The 21,643-nt window shown below is 43.6% G+C and overlaps 1 protein-coding gene across 1 annotated transcript in view; it reads right to left on the reverse strand.

Annotated features, from left to right (window-relative positions):
- Window positions 1-21,643, reverse strand: part of LOC111954865 (dolichyl-diphosphooligosaccharide--protein glycosyltransferase subunit STT3B-like) — a 99,767-nt gene that overhangs the window by 32,685 nt on the left and 45,439 nt on the right. Inside the window, 2 exon segments of the mRNA XM_023974768.2 lie at window positions 12,657-12,944; window positions 19,679-19,787. Coding sequence (XP_023830536.1) covers window positions 12,657-12,944; window positions 19,679-19,787 — 397 coding nt within the window.

A 21,643-nucleotide genomic window follows, 5' to 3' on the forward strand; every position in this document is an offset into this window, starting at 1 on the left:
GTGCCATTTGGCAAACTCCAAGCGGGTTGTCATGTGCCTGATTTGGTTGTTCTTCTGGAAGGTTCTCTCATCTCCAMARRRRMWCWSWSWSAGTGACCATTGGGTTTTTGGTTAACTCCCTGACCAAGGCCCTTCTACCCCGATTGCTCAGTTTTGCTGGGCAGCCAGCTCTAGGAATAGTCTTGGTGGCTCCAAACTTCTTCCATTTAAGAATGACGGCGGCCACTGTGTTCTTGAGGACCTTCAACACGCAGAAATATTTTGGTACCCTTCCTCAGATCTGTGCCTCGACACAATCCTGTCTCGGAGCTCTACAGACAATTCCTTCAACCTCATGGCTTGGTTTTTGCTCTAATATGCACAGTCAACTGTTGGATCTTATATAGWCAGGTGARTGCCTTTCTAAATCATGTCCAATCAATTGAATTTACCACAGGTGACTTCCAATCAAGTTGTACAAACATTAGGGATGCTCAATGGAAACAGAATGCACCTGAGCTCAATTTGAGTCTCATAGAAAGGGTCTGAATACCTATGCAAATAAGGTTCCTGTTCATTTGTAATACATTTGTAAAATGGTTTTCACTTTGTCATTATGGGCTATTGTATGTAGATTTTATCCATTTTAGAATWAGGCTGTGGAAAAAAAGTGTTAGTGGAACAGCATACTAATCCCAGTGAATCCAAACAGTATTTTCATTAAGTCTTAATTGAAGATTTACAATCTTCATTACTGAAAACATTTTTGAAACTTGTTACAAATGGAGTCACGCATGAGTCACTGAATGATATTTTGAAAAGAGGAAGTACTTTAAGAATATGTTTTAGTTTGTCTCCTCCATCTCCACTAACTCAAGCTAAGTGTATTGATTTCTCCCCTCATAATAATGTAAAACTAACATCTGTACAGAAAGACTCATGTGAAGGCCAAATTACAGAGGAGGAACTTCTTGATGCAATTAAAGCCTTTAAGGTTGGGAAAACTCCAGGGCTGGAYGGCATACCAGTGKAAGTATAGCAAACTTTTTTTGATATACTCAGAGGACCATTATTAGCATGTTTTAACCACTCCTATATAAAATGGTAGATTATTGAACACACAAGGTCATTCTCACTGAAACAGGACCCAAGTGGTATATATAAAGATCCAGTCCATTTAAAACATTGGAGGCCTCTTACACTTCAGTGTTGTGATGCAAAAATCCTAGCAAAATGCATAGTGCATAGAATTAAAGTATTGTCAGATATTATTCATCCTAATCAGACAGTTGATTTTTTTGTAATGGAGTAATGGAAACAGTAATGGAAACAATAGAATTCTATGAAATATCGGGGACACCAGGCCTGGTTTTCATAGCTGATTTTGAAAAGGCTTTTGATAAAGTACAACTGGAGTTTATACATTTCAATTTTCAATTTTGGGGAATCTCTTATAAAATGGGTTAAAGTTAAGTATAGTTACCCTAGGTGTAAAATAATAAATAATGGCTACGTCTCAGAAAGTGTTAAACTACCTAGGAGTAAAACAAGGTTGTCCACTATCGGCATTGCTACTTATTATTGCCATCGAAATGTTAGCTGTTCAAATTAGATCCAACAATAATGTTAAGGGATTAGCCATCCGTGACTTAAACTAAGGTGTCATTGTACTCTGATGAGTCATTTTTTCTTTTAAAACCACAATTAGAATCCCTCCACAGCCTCATAGAGGATCTAGATACTTTTGCTAACTTCTGGATTAAAACCAAATTATGATGTGTACTATATTACGTATTGGATCACAAAAAAAAAACATGCACATTTTATATTACCGTGTACTTTACCATTTAAATGGTCTGACGGAGATGTGGACATACTCGGTATACAAATCCCAAAAGAAAATGATCTCACTCCAATACATTTTTTATAGAAAGTTAGCAAAAAAGATAAGATCTTGTTACCATGGAAAGGAAAATACCTGTCTATGTGGAAAAATCACCCTGATTAACTCTTTAGTCATATCAGTTTACCTATTTGCTTATGGTTTGTACTTTGGTTTGTACATGTACTTTGGTGTGAAAAGTGCAAATCAATCCCAGCACAACAGCAAAGGACCTTGTGAAGATGGAAAAAACAGGTACAAAAGTGTCTATATCCACAGAAAAACGCGTCTTATATCGACATAACCTGAAAGGCCGCTCAGCAAGAAAGAAGCCACTGCTCCAAAACCGCCATAAAAAAAGCTAGACTACTGTTTGCAACTGCACATGGGGACAAAGATTGTACTTTTTTGGATAAAAGTCCTTTGGTCTGATGAAACAAAAATATACATTTTTGTCCATAATGACCATCGTTATGTTTGGAGGAAAAAGGGGGAAGATTGTAAGCCGAAGAACACCATCCCAACCGTGAAGCACGGGGGTGGCAGCATCATGGTGTGGGGGTGCTTTGCTGCAGGAGGGACTGGTGCACTTCACAAAATAGATGGCATCATGAGGAAGGATAATTATGTAGATATATTGAAGCAACATCTCAAGACATCGGTCAGGAAGTTAAAGCTTGGTCAAAAATGTGTCTTCCAAATGGACAATGACCCCAAGCATACTTCCAAAAAGTTGTGGCAAAATGGCTTAAGGACAACAAAGTCAAGGTATTGGAGTGGCCATCACAAAGCCCTGACCTCAATACTATAGAAAATTTGTGGGCAGAACTGAAAAAGCGTGTGCGAGCAAGGAAGCCTACAAACCTGACACAGTTACACCAGCTCTGTAAGGAGGAATGGGCCAAAATTCACCCAACATATTGTGGGAAGCTTGTGGAAGGCTATCCAAAACATTTGACCCAAGTTAAACAATGTAAAGGCAATGCTACCAAATACTAATTGAGTGCATGTAAACTTCTGACCCACTGGGAATGTGATGAAATAAATAATTCTCTAATATTATTCTGACATTTCACATTCTTAAAATAAAAGTGGTGATCCTAACTGACCTAAAACAAAGGATTTTTACTAGGATTAAATGTCAGGAATTGTGAAAAAACTGAGGTTAAATGTATTTGGTTAAGGTGTATGTAAACTTCCGACTTCAACTGTACATACATACATACATACATACATACAAACATAGGGAGTCCCAGTACCATAACCCTGTGTACGGATACAAGGTATTTGCAGTAGATATCTACATAAAAGGCAGGGTAAAATGACTAGGCATCAGGATAGATAATACGAGTAAAATACACAGAGTAGCAGCAGCATATGAGTGTGAAAGTGTGTGTATGTATTGTGTGAGTGTTATACTGTATATGTTCTTGCAACTGTGCATAGAGTCAGTTCACGATTGGGTCACAATGCAGATAGTCTGGGTAACCAATTACAGTGCCTTCAGAAAGTATTAATACCCCTTGACATATTCCGTTGTTTCAGCCTGAAGTCAAAATGTATTAAATAGATTTCCCCCCCTCACTCATCTACACACAATACCCCATAATGACAAAGTAAATACGTTTTTTATTTAATGAACATTAATTTTAAGCCAAATACATAAAAATATAATTTACTTAACTATTCACACCCAAGTCAATACTTTAAAGAAGCACCTACGGCAGCGATTACAGCGTCTTTCTGGGTAAGAGCTTTCCACACCTGGATTGTGCAACATTTGCAAATTATTACTTTCTAAATTCGTCAAGCTCTGTCAAATTCGTAGTTGTTCATTGCTAGACAACCATTTTCAGGTCTCGCCGTAGATTTAAGTCTAAACTAACCCGGCCACTCAGGAACATTCACCGTCTTCTTGGGAAGCCTTGTGTTTTAGGTTATTTGTCCTGCTGAAAGGTGAATTGATCTCCCAGTGTCTGTTGGTATGCAGACAACCAGGTTTTGCCTGTGCTTAGCTCCATTCGGTTTCCCCAGTTCTTAATTTTTACGCGCATACCCATAACATGATGCAGCCACCACTACGCTTAAAAATGTGACTCGTTTCAGGAAACTAGGAGCATGTCGTGGGTCACTACTTCACAGGAGAGCCATTTGAACGTAACCTTTTTTTAATCAAAATGCGTTTGTCGGGAAAAGCCTCCTGGAACATGTGAACTTTCATGCCATCTGTAAACACGAACAAAATTGTTATATTACAAGCCTAGTTGCTTTAGCCACAAAGAAACAGCAACCTTCCCTCTAGCCAGGATTGGCTGTGATAATGAGTTGGCCGGACATGCCGAGAGATGAGTTCGGATTGGTCTGTCATATACCACGCTTCTGTCTATTTGAGCTGGTCAGTACGTATTGGTAATCCTGTCTAACGCAGCTATATTGGACAATATATTGCCTTGTAGATCTGCATACATGTTGCACTCCACTCTGGAGGACAGAGTTTTGAAATCAGTGGAATTCGAGTATGATAGCTAAGAGAAAACACCCGTCTCCAGAATACATCTTCAAACTAAGGGCAACCATGACAGAGAAGAGTCCATGACAGAAAGTTGCTTTCATTTCACGTTAAAGTGTACTGTTAGCTAGCTAGCTAACGTTAGCTGGCATGATCTTATTGTTTGTATCTCAGAGCCATTTGCTTTGCTAGTTATAGCCTAATGTTAGCTACCTAACATTGAACCTGGTTGGTTAGCTACCTGCAGATTCATGCAGGGTAGTAACGTCATGAGTTGGGAGTATGGTTCATTGTTTACCTAGCTAGCTAGTTAACTACATGTCTTAAAAGACTATGCAAGTAACCATTTCAATAGAATGTCACTTCCGACAATTGTTGCTAGACGTAGCTCTGGCTATCCACTCCAATTTCAGAGCATTCTCGTCAGTGTACCAGAGCGCAGAATAACTGACGAATTTACAAATGCTCAACACCCGTTGAATACGTCAGTAAACGCTGGCAAAGAGAGCAAATTGTTCCCGGCAGCACAGTTGCAGTCACCAACACTCTAAATAAAATAAAAACAGGCTAACCAGCTTTGCTAGGGCGAGGAAATGGTCAGTGAGCTGTTCTTTCATTTGTGCCTGGAAGTAGCTAGCAAGGTACCCAGTTAGCTTGGGTGCTTGACTGCTGTTAGGGCAGAACACTCGGATCAACCCTTAAAAGAGATGGGTGGGGCTAAAGCTTAAGAGGGTGTGAACGATGCTAAATGGGTGTAGACCGAAGAGCTCTTCAGTAGGTTTACCAAAACATTCAAAGACCATTTTCTCAAAAGTGAGGTTACAAGGTGATCAACTTCCAAAGCAAAATTACTTTCCCATTGTTCCTCAAATGCAGTGTATAATATACAATTTTGTTGCTCTGTCTCCGCTTTTATCAAATGTAATTAACACAATTTTAAATTTTGCTACATAAGACCGAATTAAGGCGGTCGGTCACATATGGAGAGTGGTACTCAGTAATGTGTTGTAATGGATTTGTCCAAAACATAACACTTTGTATTCAAGACAAAGTTAATTGCTTTTCCACATTTTTTTGTATTTWATTTTATTGTGTACAGGCGTCATTATTTTCACTCTGTCAATTAGGTTAGTATTGTGGAGTAACTACAATGTTGATCCATCCTTGGTAAACTCTGTTCTAAATCACCATGATGAAATCCCTGAGCGGTTGCCTTCCCTCTCTGGCAACTGAGTTAGGAAGGACGCCTGCATCTTTGTACTGACTAGGTGTATTGATACACCATCCAAAGTGTAATTAACAACTTCACTGTGCTCAAAGGGATATTCAATGTCTGCTGTTTTTTTTACCCATCTACTAATAGGTGCCCTTCTTTGCGAGGCATTGGAAAACCGCCCTGGTCTTTGTGGTTGAATCTGTGTTTGAAACGCACTGCCTATTTGAGAGACCAATTGTATGTGAAGGGTACAATGGTAGTCATTCAAAAGTCCATGTGACTTGTTAAGCCAATTCTTACTCCTGAACTTATTTAGGCTTGCCATAAAGGGATTGAATACTAATTGACTCAAGACATTTCAGCTTTTCAAATTGAATTCATTTGTAAAAATGTCACTAAACAGCAGGTAGTGTGTGTAGACCAGTGGACCCCCCCAAAAAATTTGCAAGATTAATTCAATTTCAAATTCAGGCTAACAAAACGTGCAACAACAACAAAAAATCCGGGGGTGTGAATACTTTCTGAAGGCACTGTAGTTAACTATTTAGCGGTCTTCTGGCTTGGAGTAAGCCAGAATAGGGCTATCTGGTCGGCCATCAGAAGAAGATCCTGAGCAGTGTCCAGTCTATGAGGGACCAGATGGCCCAGTCCCCCAGCTCCATGGCCTGACCACAGGGTGCGCCACCACCACCCAGAGACAACCCACCAGGGAGCCCATAGGAAAGCTCCTGATGACCCTAAAGAATACACCAGGGTGGAGACACTAACCTGATTTAAAGAACGACCATATGGCACATACATAACAGCATGCACGCTCCCAACACACACTCTCAACAGGTAAAGAGAGTTTACTGAAGATACAAGGGGGTAGAAGATAAAATTCTGCCTCAGGACAACTCCAATGGTTCAGTTAAGGTAGTCTATAAAGTTGTCTTCTTTTCTGCTGAAGAAGAGAGCAAGCAGAAGAGCAAGGGTGTCTGTTTGCTTGCTGTGACAGATGGTCATAAAATGCTAAAATAAAATATATTTTTAAAAAACGGTGCTAATTTATGAGGATCAATGGGTTGACTTGGCCAAAGGACAACATCAAACAGTGTCACCCAGATTGGAAAAACAAACAAAAGGGTACAGAACCAGTCAAAGGTTTGGACACACCTACTCATTCAAGGGTTTTTCTTTATTTTTACTATTGTCTACATTGTTGAATAATAGTGAAGACATCAAAACTATAAAATAACACATATGGAATCATGTAGTAACCAAAAAAGTGTTAAACAAATCAAAATATATTTTTGATTTTAGACTCTTCAAAGTAGACACCCTTTGCCTTGATGACAGCTTTGCAAACGATTGGCATTCTTTCAACCAGCTTCATGAGGTTGTGCATGTATTTGGAATGCATTTCAATGAACAGGTGTGCCTTGTTAAAAGTTCATTTGTGGAATTTCTTTCCTTCTTAATGCGTCTAACCCAATCAGTTGTGTTGTGACAAGGTATACAGAAGATAGCCCTATTTGGTAAAAGATCAAGTACATATTATGGCAAGAACAGCTCAAATAAGCAAAGAGAAACAACAGTCCATCATTACTTTAAGACATGAAGGTCAGTCAATCCGGAAAATGTCAAGAATTTTGAATGTTTCTTCAAGTGCTGTCTCAAAAACCATCAAGTGCTATGATGAAACTGGCTCTCATGAGGACCACCACAGGAAAGGAAGACCCAGAGTTACCTCTGCTGCAGAGGATAAGTTAACTAGAGTTAACTGCACGTCAGATTGTAGCCCAAATAAATGCTTAACTGAGTTCAAGTAACAGACACATCTTAACATCAACTGTTCAGAGAAGACTGCGTGAATCAGGCCTTCATTGTCAAATTGCTGCAAAGAAACCACTACTAAATGACACCAATAAGAAGAGACTTGCTTGCGTCAAGTAACACGAGCAATGGACATTAGACCGGTGGAAATCTGTCCTTTGGTCTGATGAGTCCCATTTTGAGATTTTTGGTTCCAACCACCATGTCTTTGTGAGATGCAGAGTAGGTGAACAGATTATCTCCGCATGTGTGGTTCCAACTGTGAAACATGGAGGAGGAGGTGTGATGGTGTGGGGGTGCTTTTCTGCTGACACTGTCAGTGATTTATTTAGAATTCAAGGCACACTTAACCAACATGGCTACCACAGCATTCCGCAGCGATACGCCATCCCATCTGATTTGTGCTTAGTGGGACTATCATTTGTTTTCAACAGGACAATGAACCAACACACCTGTAAGGGCAATTTGACCAAGAAGGTCAGTGATGTATTGCTGCATCAGATGACCTGGCCTCCACAATCACCTGACCTCAACCCAATTGAGACATTTTGGAATGAGTTGGACCGCAGAGTGAAGGAAAAGCAGCCAACAAGTGTTCAGCATATGTGGGAACTCCTTCAAGACTGTTGGAAAAGCATACCAGGTGAAACTGGTTGAGAGAATGCCTGTTGGTCCGAGAGTTGATGCACCAGTACCGTTTGCCGGACAGTAGCAGAGTGAACAGTCCTATGGCTTGGATGGCTGAAGTCTTTGGCAATTTATCAGATCTTCCTCTGATACCGCCTGATAGAGGTACTGGATGACAGGGAGTGATGTACTGGTCCGTCCGTAACACCCTCTGTAGCCATTTGCGGTAGAGGGCGGAGCATTTGCCATATCAAGCGGTGATTTGGCCAGTTAAGATACTCTCGATGGTGCAGCTGGATAACTGAGGATCTGAGGGACCACGCCAAATCTTTTCAGCCTCCTGAAGCGGAAAAGTCACTCCACTACAGCCCCGTCGACATGGATGAGGGCATGCTCTGTCCTTTTTCTTGTAGTCCACGATCAGCTCCTTGATCTTACTGACGATGAGGGAGAGGCCGTTGTCCTGGCATCACACTGCCAAGTCTCTGACCACCTCCCTGTAGGCTGTCTCATCACAGTCGGAGATCAGGCCTACCACCATTGTGTCGTCAGCAAACTTGACGATGAGTCGTGCGTGGCCACACCGTTATTGTGACTAGAGAGTATAGGAGGGAACTAAGGTCACACCCATGAGGGGCCAATTTAGGCATTTTGTAGTTCTTGGGAACATAGCCAATGGTGGCCAATTTGAAACATGTTGGGATTAGGCTGGGACAAGGAGAGATTGAAAATGTCCGTGAAGACACTTGCCAGCTGGTCTGCCAATGCTCTGAGAGCGCACCCTGTTATTGACTCAAGCCCAGTGGCCTTGCTAGTGTTTAAAGAGAGGGCTGCCAAAGCATATTAGTCTGCTCCTGACACACTAGCTGGGACTTCTGGTTCCCTGGTCTCACCCCACAGCCAACACATTAAAAAAGGGACCATGTCTGACAGATAGCCCATTTTACCTTTCATGACACTGTGGGAAAGTGATGGCAGGGTGCAGGGCAGGTGGGGGCACAGACTGTTTTATCGAACGCCGTCTGAGAGACACATTACAGTCACTTGACCTGCTGACGAGGATTGATTGATCAGCAGGGGAAAGCAGGCATGGTCCGAATACCCACCAGAGCCTCAGCTGAGCAGCGAAAACCTCCATCCTCCCATCGATTTTTAAAACCAACCCAAAACAGTTACCATGTCATGCTCGTTCGCACCGATGAGGCTCCATCTGGTTTTGACCCAAGTGTGAAACTACACATCTCCTCACAGGTAATAATGAGGGAAGTGACAAAGATGTAGGCAACTGAGGAACACCAGAAGCCTTCTCAGTGACACAGACAATTAAAAAGGGAGCTAGCATAGAACCTACCAGGGCCCGAGACTACTACGCAGAGCAATTGCATGGTCATGTTGACATACGTCTCTACTCCTCACACGGTCATGTGATCGCTCATGTTCAAATACATCTCTCGTTTACTTCCCCTCACACAGCGATACAAGCAGGGCTAATTAAATTTGAGCCTGGAGAAACTGTGAAATTAGTGTGACAACAATGTAAGCACAGTGGAGAGGGGTTAGGGGGGAGGGGGTAGCGGGGAGTGCTAGTGTTAAAAAGGGGCAGGTCTCTGGGGTGCGAGAGGATTCAATTATAGATTAGGGAGGGGAGGCAGGGGGGCCGACCCAGGCAGATTAAGCGGCTGGAGTTGAATGGGTTATTAGCAGATAAAATGAAGGAGAGGGATAATGAAGATTGGGGAAGAAGCCTGGGAGAGGCTCCCATTTCAGCATGCGAGGAGGGATCGGCTAAAGAGAATGAGAGAGAGAGAGAGAGAGGGTGAAAGCGCTAAGATAAAAGTGGGTAAATGAGACTTATAATGGAAAGCAGTGACGCGTAGCCAGGATGATAGTTTTTTCGGGGCTCTTGCCGGTGGGGGTCACCTGGAACACTCATCGTCTGCATTCCAAATCATGGCACCCTATTCCCTATAGTGCACTACTTTTGCCCAGGGCCCAGGTTAACAGAAGTGCACTATATAGGAAGTACCATGCCATTTGGGATGCACTCGTCGTGTTGGTTCGTTTTAAGACAGACATGGTCCATGTGGAATGACAATTAAAAGCTCTTATGACGCTGCAGATGCAACAGCTCTGCCTAAACCAAATATAAAAATGATCCGTATCAAATCATTGTGAAATTATGACAGAGAAGGCAGCTTATGACAAGGAAAACACTTCATCACAAATCAGACACTGCAGGATTCCAAGTAATCATACTAACATTACAGACAATGTCCCCGGTAGCGTTTTAGTGGTACGCGAGTAAATGCATAATGCACCATATTGAGCAAACTATACATTGGCTGTCTGCGTTTCATATCACAACAGTGGTGCCCCCCCCCCCCCCCTGGGTCAGGAGTCAGTCATGACTGACAATCACACCCATAATGTGGGAGGTTCTCTGTGGCCCTCTAGGCGGGAGGTTAAACGCTCTGTCACACAACTCCAGGGTGTGTGGCTGGTTAATGAATGCCGAAGCTCTTCAAACCAAGTGGCGTTATCAGCTCAGTCACACTCGCTTGAGTTAATTAACGTGACCCCCCCAGAGCCATGAACCCTGACATGGGTATTCAAGCTATGGGAGCAACCGTTGGGGTCTCAAGTCCCCTCAGGAGCTCAATATGTCCGTACTTAGTTGGTCAAGCTGAAAGAAATCTACTGACTGATAAATGTAAAGACAAAAAAAGTTGAGGAACAAYGCACAAAACACAGAGTCCTGCAGAGCTTGCCACCGGTGACAAAAATAACAAGTGAAGCATGGTGGGAGAGAGAGCCCGCGCCACGTTTACCTGAGTGAACGCCGGTGTGTCCTTGGGAGGAGGGAAGGAAAAAATACAAATAAATAACTTTTGTTTGTTAGCAGCGCTGTTCAGTTTTACTCCTGAAAAATCCTCAAGGATGACTTGGTGTGGAGGGATCCTTACGATTCTCAGCTTGTCTCGAGGGGCTTAAATGCCACCCAAGTGAAATGAATCGAGGGAATTGATGGGGAGCCAGGCGCCCCCTGCCAAGGTCGACTTTGATAAGGGGGGGAAACGAATGCTGATTAATGCCAAATTTGACCATTTACAATGCACTTCAAATTTCTCTCAATTTTCTATGCACCTGCCTCGGCCTCAAGTCATCAGGGAGCATAATGTACAAAATGTGGGAGGGAGTAGAGCGGTGTGTGCGAGGCTGTGACTCTATTGTGATTGAAGGGAGAGGACACGCACTGAGGGCAAATAATGTGAATATGGGAGATTCTTTTGCCTAGAATCCTCCTACAGCAGATGGCCCATTTCGTAAGCCATTGTGCTCATAATCCTTTCACCTTGTCTACGTTCGCTTATCCAATGTCTGGTCATATTCTCCGACATTCCGCTAAGCCTATCAAGGCAGTTTTTTGGGTGATAAGATCAAAAAAAAGGTCACTGTTCAATTGAATGGACTGTCCAAGTATGGTAAATAAAGAAATCCATTTCACCTCCAACCTTAGATATCGCTTCTTTCTTTTTTTTTTTAAGATCACCAGCAGCAACTGAAACCAGACAGTCAGGAGACTGAGTGAAGGTTCACAGTGTAGCAATCATTTAACCACACCAAAGCAGTTAACGCATTGACTGCAAATCTTGTCAAATAGAACGTTCCTCTTCACATCAATGGGCCATGAGTATACAAATCGAAAAACACACTGAAAAAGATCGAGGCGGTTTCCTGGACACAGATATAGCCTAGTTCTGGACTAAAAACATATATTTTTTTTTATGGAAATTCTCCATTGAACTTGCTTTTTAGTCCAGGACAAGGCTTAATCTGTCTGGGAAACCACCCCTAAATGTAGGGTGTTTCCTCAAAATGCATACTACCGTTCTCCGAGCACGCAAATTTGGTCAGAGTACGAGTCCAAATCAAAGTAGGTGAAAAGGAGCACGCTTCACGAATGCGTACTCCGTTTGTACATATTTTGAAAAAATATGACGTAACCACGTCAAAAATAACGCAACATTTTTGGAAATGATTTGAGCTGAAGCGAGAGAAAATGTTGCCTATTCACATCTCATACGATGCCGGACTACAATATTTTATCTTGATACGTTAATACACGCTGTATTAATTTTGGGATGCTTACTTATCTACAATACCTACTGCAGTGTGTGTAGATTGCAAGCCCTAGTAAGTCAATAGCTAGCTAGTTAACCACGAAGAATAAACCTTGCATAATTAGTTTTAGGACATTTTTGCCTGTTAATCTGGTTAGTTACATTATTACGATTCACATACAGCTAGCTGATAGTTTTAAAGTAAAATGTTTGCTTTGTGTATATCTTGTCTCTATTGCCATTGCCCTGGCTGGGAAAAAAGGCTCAGTGAATGGGGAGGAGAAGCGTGAGGTAACACAGTATGGGGGGAGTGCGAGTGCATCTCAAACGCAATGTTTGCATTCTCCACACTGTCACACGCATTCTCCACACTGTCGTCCTCACAAGAACATCCTCAGAGAGCGTGGCACACGGTAGCACCCGTATTGAGAAACACCCGTAGCCATAAAGGATCTAAAAAGGGATTTCTAAAAGGATGACGTTCAAACCCGGAAGACGCAGGCTTACCCAAAGGTAGTAGGTGAACTGGAGGGCGAAGATGGCAATGCCCTCGTTGTCGAAGGAGCCGGCCACAGAGCGGGAGATGTACCCGGGAACGATGGCGATAAAGCAGGCTGCCAGAAGCCCCGCCCCCTGGTTCCACAGCTCCCGCGTCAGCAGAAAGGTGGAGATGGATGTCAGGCCACTGAACACGGGCGCCAGGAAGACGCACACATCCCGGATGTGCACCGTCAAGTGGAGCAGGTTCAGCACGTAGTGGATAAGGCCTGCGGTGACCATCAAACCTGGATATACCTGGAGAGAGAGAGAGACAAGATAGAGGGACTGTAATGGAACATTTATGGCACCTTCATGCATACTTGTCTTTATCCTGGATATAAAATACAACACACTGATGAATGGGAATAAACTTTTAAAATCAACCATAATGTACTGTAACTTATCCATCGAGCAGTTAGTTGGAACTCCACAGGTCAGGCAGGAGAGTGATAACTTCAAGTGTTGGCTTGCTGCATCCACATGCTTGACATACCACAAGAGTGAGTCAAGTTAATTGAATCTGCTCTGGATTTACAATCGGGAAAACCAGGTAAGGCGATCTTCTCCACCGAAATACTGACTAATTGCCCAGTTCAAAGCGGAGGCCTCAAAACCCCCCAAACCTTACAGCTCTCTGCCTATAACACGAGACCAGGCCCAATTTGACTTCAGAAAGGTTTCACACAAGCCTGAGGGGCTATGTTAAAGTGTGAGTGATGCCCTGATGTATGCGATACGCCAGGCCGAGACAAGTCCAGCGCACTTTGGCTCGTCTCTGCCTGCCGTGCTTCTCATTTTTAATTAGCTAGTCGTAGCCTAGGCGTGCTAAACTTTATGAACCACAGTCTTATTGCACCGCTCTCCCAAATCATCCAACCCAGTTTCCCCGACCTGGGGATCGAGCTAGAGCCTAGGCTAACGCTACTTCAGCATTTGTTTTAACCCAAGTAATCACTGTTTGGTTGCCCCCAGAACAGATGCTGGACTCTGTAGTCTGCATTCCCCCCCCCCACACAGCTTCACATTTTGCCCCGTCAGCGTAAAAATGTGCCTGGTCCATTTCTCTACAGTAACAAAAGGGTGGTTTATTGGCTTGACAGAGCCCAATGGTTAAACAGTGCCGCATTTATTCAGCCCTCAAATCTTATCTACGACTCTGGAGAGGGAGCGGCTGGCAGATATCCCCCTTGAGAGTGGGAGAGAAAAGACGAGGGATCCGCAGAGATTCACTCACTGACACATTCACTGAGATCTGCTCCTCCCTCTACAGAACGGCGTGACCCATCACGTGCAAAGGGACTTGTGTTATCATACACAATTAATGAGGGCTGTCAGAGTCATTTGAAGCAGACTGAATAGAGGGGAGAGAAGGAGAGCTGATGGCGGGGCGGGATATAGGAAGCAGCGGTGGGGTGCAGCACACTGCTTAGGTCCCCGTTCGGAGACGGGAGAGGTGCTACAATTAACGCAGACTAGAAAAAGTTTTTTGGGGGGAATACCACTGAAGAAAAGGCAGAGTGACACCATTCAGGTGTTGGAAGTAGTTCTGGAATGCCTCAGAAAGTCAGGAAACCCTTGGGTGTACTTCACAATCTGCACGGAATGAGTTACGTTTGATATAGTCAAGATGCACTTCAAGAGGTACTACCTGATCCAAATCATTAGGAGATGTACTGCAACTCAGTTATTCCTTCGGGGATCTGTCATGCATAGAGCTGTGGCAGTCATGAAACTTTATCAGCCGGTTATTGTCATGCAATTGACTTCCTGTCTCACGGTAACTGGCCATTAATTAACAAACACGTTTAGCATCTCCAGGCCGCCACACATACAAGGCCACGCCTGTGGAACATACACATTTGGAATAAGTCTAATAAACCTATTTAATATACACCATAACAATACATCCATTATTTATTTYAGGCAGGTCTAAAGAAACACGGTATGAAGTTTATTTTTTAACGGAAGAACAGAATGAGTCGACCAACTATGTTCTCTGGCTATGCTCCATGCCATATGCTTGTTCATTTAGCTGGCCGGATATGCTTAAGTCCAGTGCTATTATTTTATAGTAAGAAGAATATAATTTAACTTGGCGGAATAAAATAGAAAGGATATTTTTCCCCCATTTCGGCGAGAGTGTGCATATGAAGTGGCTATGTTGAGCGCAAAAGTGATTATTTGAAACAGATCCTATATGCTAGACTTAGAGTTATTTGGCAACTTAAGTTTGGAATGATACAAAACCTTAGAATGTCTTAGAAATTAAAACATACGGGCTGCTTTRTGCAACTATAGGCAATTGATTATTTGAGAAAGTAGCTGAAGTTTGCGCTGTGTTCCTTGCCTCAGGCTGCACACGTTCTCTCAAAACGAGGTCCATCAAACGAGTCAATGTTCTTGTCTTTACTAATACGTAACATTCGTTTCGATTTTGAATGGCCTATTATCAAAATGTGCAGGAACAGGGTCAAAAACAGTTGCTATCCGTATGCACTTGAATAGCGAACGGAGGCCACTTTCCCACTGTTCGTTTGCCAACCATGCCAGGTAGGCTACTCCGGTTTTATAGCGAAGCACGTTCTTAAGAAGCAGCAGAGAAATATAGCAGCAGCTGGGATCCTCTTTTTTAGTGGCAACCATCAAAACTCTGCTTTCACACAGGATTGCATATGGAAATGTCTGGGCTTATAAAAACACTTATTTCAACTCACGCATCAACCACTGTTTGAGGAGCATGCAACCTCTCGCTGCGCAACGGGTGATATTCCACCCAAACTCACTATGCCATGGCACTCCAAAACGGTTCACTATATTTGTAGGCTAATTCTGTAGGCCGCCCTGCACAATCAGCGAACCAACAGCATCGCCTAAGTCTATGTTCTCTCCCAGACCCATGGATATACATTTTGGAGCATAGCGTAAGGTAACTAGTCCATCCAGCATGTAAAATAATACAGTCCACACCAAAGGAAATTAGGAGAATTTAGGCGAGACCAATTAAATCACTTTTATTTTAATGAATAATAGCCTACTAGCTAGGGGGGGTTCGGGATCATATACAGTGAATTCAGAAATATTCAGACCCCTTGACTTTTTCCACTTTGTTACGTTACAGCCTTATCTAAAATGTATTAAACCCCCCCCCCAATCTACACAATACCCCATAATGACAAAGCAAAAACAGGGTTAGAAATTTTGCACATAAAAAAACAAACACATTTACATAAGTATTTAGACCTTTACCTCAGTACTTTGAAGCACCTTTGGCAGCGATTACAACCTCGAGTCCTCTTGGGTATGACGCTACAAACTTGGCACACTTGTATCTGGGTAGTTTCTCACATTCTTCTCTGCAGATGCTCTCAAGCTCTGTCAGGTTGGATGGGAGCAATGCTGCGCAGCCATTTTCAGGTCTCTCCAGAGACGTTTGTTCGGATTCAAGTCCGGGCTCTGGCTCGGCCAATTAAGGACATCGAGACTTGTCCCGAAGCCACTCCAGCGTTGTCTTGGCTGTGTGCTTAGGGTCGCTGTCCTGTTGTAAGGTGAACCTTCACCCCAGTCGGAGGTCCTGAGCACTCTGAAGCAGGATCTCTATTTTTCTCTGCTCATCTTTACATCGAACCTGACTAGTCTCCCAGTTCCTGCCGCTGAAAAACATCCACACAGCATGATGCCGCCACCACCACCACCACCATCTCCACAGAGGAAGTCTGGAGCTCTGTCAGAGTGACCATCGGGTACCTGGTCACGTCCCTGACCAAGGCCCTTCTCCCCCGATTGCTCAGTTTGGCCAGGCGGCCAGCTCTAGGAAGAGTCTTGGTTCAAAACTTCTATTTAAGAACGATGGATGCCACTGTGTTCTTGGGGACCTTCAATGCTGCAGAAATGGTTTGCTACCGTTCCCCAGATCTGTGCCTCGACACAATCCTGTCTCGGAGCTCTACGGACAATTCCTTCGACCTCATTGCTTTGTTTTTGCTCTGGCATGCACTGTCACCACATCTGAATACTTTCCGAATTAACTGTATAGGCCTACGCATAAGCTCTAATATGTGTATGGGTGTTTTGAATTAAATCACCTTAGAAAGCGCTGTCCATTTCATTGTTTGGCTTTGAAACCTCCACAACGACCATGTTTTCCACTCAGTTTAAAAGCATGATATTCTCTTGCATTTGCATTGCGGTCAGTGTTGAGGGACAATAGAGCGCTGAGTACAAGGACATTAGCGAGTTGGACGCCGCCAATGCTTGTCCAGAGTGCATAAGAGGAGATTACCGTGACCCATCGTTCACGTACAATTTGACTGCGGTCATGACTCACGACTGCCGGTACGGCTGTAATACGGCCACCGCAAAAGCCCTAGCCATGCATTGTGTAGGACTGCATTCCCTATATTCTCTTAACTGTCATAGACAAAAGAGTACGACCTAATTTGCTTCCACTCTACAGTGTTCCCACAACTGGTGTGATTTCTGACAAGGACTTCAAAGAACCAGTGTGTTCAGAAGAGGTGATTTGTAACATTTCATTAGCGATCCAGGTTTGTGCACCATTAAGGCTGCCTGATCAAATTCAAAAGGCCCTTCATACCTCATAGCCTGTAAGTATTAGCAGGACAGCTGAGGGAAGCACTTTGCCATCTTTGCGTAATCATGTGGTGGGGGGGGAGAGGGAAAAAGAATAACCCAGAGATAAAAACAAGTTATTGAGCCAGGTAGCTGACACATGGCAAATATTTAGCACCAAAAGAGTTCCCAGAGGCACTGAACCTGGATCTTCCCTCACTTTGCATGTTGCTGGGCATTTGCATTCTGTGTACCCAGCATCTGACACACCTGCTGACTAAACCCTGGCACACTGAGCAGCAGTACTGTCCACTGCCTACAGATATAGGCATGTTAGGATGTAGGTTAGGAAGTTCGGATCCCTTGTGCAGATTGACTGAATCCATTGCTACTAAAACAGCAAAGCCTGCAACTGCTACTAGCCTATATTCCGATGCTGCAAAAAACGACTGACAATAGTACTGAGTGCAGGCATGTCTGGCTGTCTTAAATGCTCGGCGCTTCTCTCCCACCACCCTGGAGTAAGTACACTGTACACAACGGGGAACAAAGTGAAACTTCAGATGCCAACCTAGGTGGAGAAAGTGACGAGATAACACAGGGAGCCACTTTAAAAGGTTTGCCGTAACAAGGCTGGTAAAAAAATGTCAACCCATTAAGCATCTGATTACAGTACAGAGACATGTCGGGAGCAGTGAGGAAGAGCAGAGTAGTATTTTATTCACAGCGCTTCAGTGCACAGTTTACAGGGCAGCCCCCCAAAAAATKAGGCTCCGCCGAGAGAGGAGCGTGGGCGATAAATCTTACAGAATCGGCAGGTAGTAACTCACGGTGAAAGAGGTTGTGATTTCAACAGCAGGTCCTGTTGGTAAACCGCATGATCATTGGCAGTCATGTGGAATCCCTCAAGTTAAAAGCTCACTGGTTGCTGCCGATGCGTGACAGACCGGAGAGCGCCCGGGGAGGCTTATGAAACGGTACGGTTCATGGTGCTTTCTCATCTAACACCCCAACCACTAGAACACCAGAGTCTAGGCCTATATCTACAGTGCATCCGGAAAGTATTCAGATCCCTTCCCCTTTCCCACATTTAGTTACAGCCGTGTTCTACAACGGATTAAATAAAATAAAGATAAGCAATGAGGTCGAAGGAATTGTCCGTAGAGCTCCAAGACAGGATTGCCTCGAGGCACAGATCTGGGGAAGGGTACCATGAAGTGTCTACAGCATTGAAGGTCCCCATGAACACAGTGGCCTCCATTATATTTAAACTGAAAAAGTTTGGAACCACCAAGACACTTCCTAGAGCTGGCTGCTCATACAAACAGCTATCTGGGGAGAAGGGCCTTGGTCAGGGAGCTAGCCAAGAACCCAATGGTCACTCTGACAGAGCTCCAGAGTTCCTCTGTGGAGATGGAGAACCTTCCAGAAGGACAACCATCTCTACAGAACTCCACCAATTAAGCCTTCATGGTAGAGTGGCCAGACGGAAGCCACTCACAGTAAAAGGCACAACACAGCCCGACTGGAGTTTGCCAAAAGTCACTGAAAGGACTCTCATGAGATACAAGATTCTCTGGTCTGATGAAACCAAGATCGGACTCTTTGGTCTGAATGCCAAGCTTCACGTCTGAGGGAACCTGGCACCATCCCTACGGTGAAGCATGGTGGTGGTAGCATCATGCTGTGGGGATGTTTTTCAGCGGCAGGGAGACAAGTCAGGATCGAGGGAAAGATGAACAGAGCAAAGTACAGAGAGATCCTTGATGGAAACCTGCTCCAGAGCGCTCAGGACCTCCGACTGGGGTGAAGGTTCCCCTTCCAACAGGACAATGACCCTAAGCCCAGCCAAGACACAGGAGTAGCTTCGGGACAAGTCTCTGAACGGCCTTGAGTGGCCCAGCCAGAGCCCATACTTGAACCCGATCGAACATCTCTGGAGAGACCTAAAAATAGCTGTGCAGCGACACTCCACATCCAACCTGACAGATTTTGAGAAGATCTGCAGACAAGAAATGGGAGAAACTCCCCAAATACAGGTGTGCCAAGCTTGTATCGTCATACCCAACAAGACTCAAGGCTGTAATCACTGCCAAAGGTGCTTCAACAAAGTACTAAGTAAAGGGTCAGAATACTTACGTAAATCTGATATATATATTATTTTTTACATTTGCTAAAGTGTCTAAAAACCTGTTTTTGCTTTGTCATTATGGGGTATTGTGCTTATATTGATGAGGGGGGGGGGGGGAAACGATGTAATCCATTGTGGAATAAGGCTGTAATGTAACAAAATGTGTAAAAAGTCAAGGGGTCTGGATACTTTCCCAAAGCCCTGTATATCCAATGTGTTCTTCCCACTGGGTTGGTTTCAAATTAGGATGATTTAAGCTTGATCACAGCAGGGAACATGTTAAACTTACTGTGCCCCCCACGATCCTCCCCAAGGGGTACCATGACCTCTCGTCAAACCAGTTGAGGAACTCGTAAAACCCATTTGTGGTCAGGTGATGTGTTGATCTGTAGTTGAACCTGTGGGGAGAGAAGATGGCTAAAGTTGGTACAAGGCATATAAATGGCACAAAGCAGGCACCTAATACAAATATCTCAGACATTTGTTGAATGTGCAAACAAGTATTAATTTGGAAAGAATAAGCCTTATTATTTCCATATTCTACAAAAGGCAGCCAATGTCCCAGCCCACACAGTTAAGTGACAACAGAAAACAGGTAGGCCTAGACCTACTTAAGACATCCTTGGAGTCCACTGCTAGTGCAAGTCTGGACAATTACCAACCATCTGACACTAGGGAGAGATCCCAAACATCCAACCAGAACAGAGTTGGCTTGGTATCTCCGCTCTGAAACATCAAGTTCACATTTCATTCTCTAAAGACGGTGAAACGTCTGCTCGAAGCCATCGTACATACAGACTAATACGTGGCCGCTTGCTTAGATTCCATGCGTTAGGGTCATATCTGAAAATCTTCATATGGCTCAGCGTGATAGTGCAAGGCAGTGGTTTTAGATCAAGTGGAAAACAAATAAACCGGTCATATGGTCGGGGACAGTTGATGTAACCAGTGAAATACACTTCATGAGTCATTGTTGTGCAATCAATGTGATGCGCCGGTGGCTCTGAAATAAGRACATCCGTCGTTGTGATAGATCACGCTCGTCTGCAGAAACAGCCCTGACACTGGTATGTCAGCAACCGCCAAGCACAATAAATAGCAGCACCCTTCCCTGATACTTTGTCTCCGTAGCAGATGATTCAGGAGGCAAGAGATTTGAGTGGAGGGGGGACGTTGGTGGCCGGCACACAGTCACAGAACTGTTGGGAGACACGAGCAGCACACACACTCACACCAAAATGGCTGGCGGGTGGAGAAGCTCATTAAATCACTGCAAGGTGCTTGTTCTTTTACACAACTCACCTGAAGGACACGTATCTGCAGGTGAGGAACGGAGAAGGACAAAATCCTTTGATAAAGCACTTGGTGGCCTAATTCTAGGTTCCCGTGCAACCTTTTTACGCAAGTAAAGTTGATGTCGAACATAAATCTCATTACAGGGCTGATGGAAACAGAACAATTGTCGGTACAATTGACAAAACAATATACACTAGACAAGGTGGGATTTTGTTTTGGTAAAATGAATTTAGCAGAAATTAGTGGTAATTCTTTTAATGAGCAAATATTGATATAATAACCATTATATCAAAGTAAACTTGGAGTCACACAATGACGTGTAGTCCTCCCACTATGACTTGTCAGGAAAGCATGCAGTTTATTATGCAACAGATTAAATAAAATTAACTTTACAGGGTGGTTAAAGTACAAGGTGATGAGCTTGATGCTCCTTTCCAATAAATATTGAGGGTCTTATTCTGGTGACATGATGTCCATAACAATCTCATGTAGGCTACACATGCACTGTAGCCAACAGCACGCAGATAGCGCCGTTGGCTACACTGTACATGCCAATAGCAAAGCGGGCACACTCGCTACATAACACAATAAATGTGAGAACTTTCAGTACAGTTGAAAATGCGATTGAAACYCATTTAACTTAAATAATTTTTCGGTACATGGAACTGGAACTGCAAAAGGCATTTTTTGTGCACTACGTCATCACACACAGCCTTTTATCTGCAACAAGTCAATTTGATGGAGACATAGCTAGTGATGGTATTTTCTAGGTGAATGTTTATTTATTTTTTATCATTCTCTGTTTGGACACATTTAACGTTTTGGCGCTTCTTAAAGGATTTCTGGTATTGAGGAAAGAGGCTTTGAACAGTATGACAAAAGCCAGTGAGGAACAAAGAACAAAATAATGTAAACGAACACTTTTCATACTCGCAGGGCTGTGGTGCACTCCCCGTCG

The sequence above is a fragment of the Salvelinus sp. IW2-2015 genome, linkage group LG30 (genome assembly GCF_002910315.2).
Source record: "Salvelinus sp. IW2-2015 linkage group LG30, ASM291031v2, whole genome shotgun sequence".
Taxonomy (NCBI): Eukaryota; Metazoa; Chordata; class Actinopteri; order Salmoniformes; family Salmonidae; genus Salvelinus; species Salvelinus sp. IW2-2015.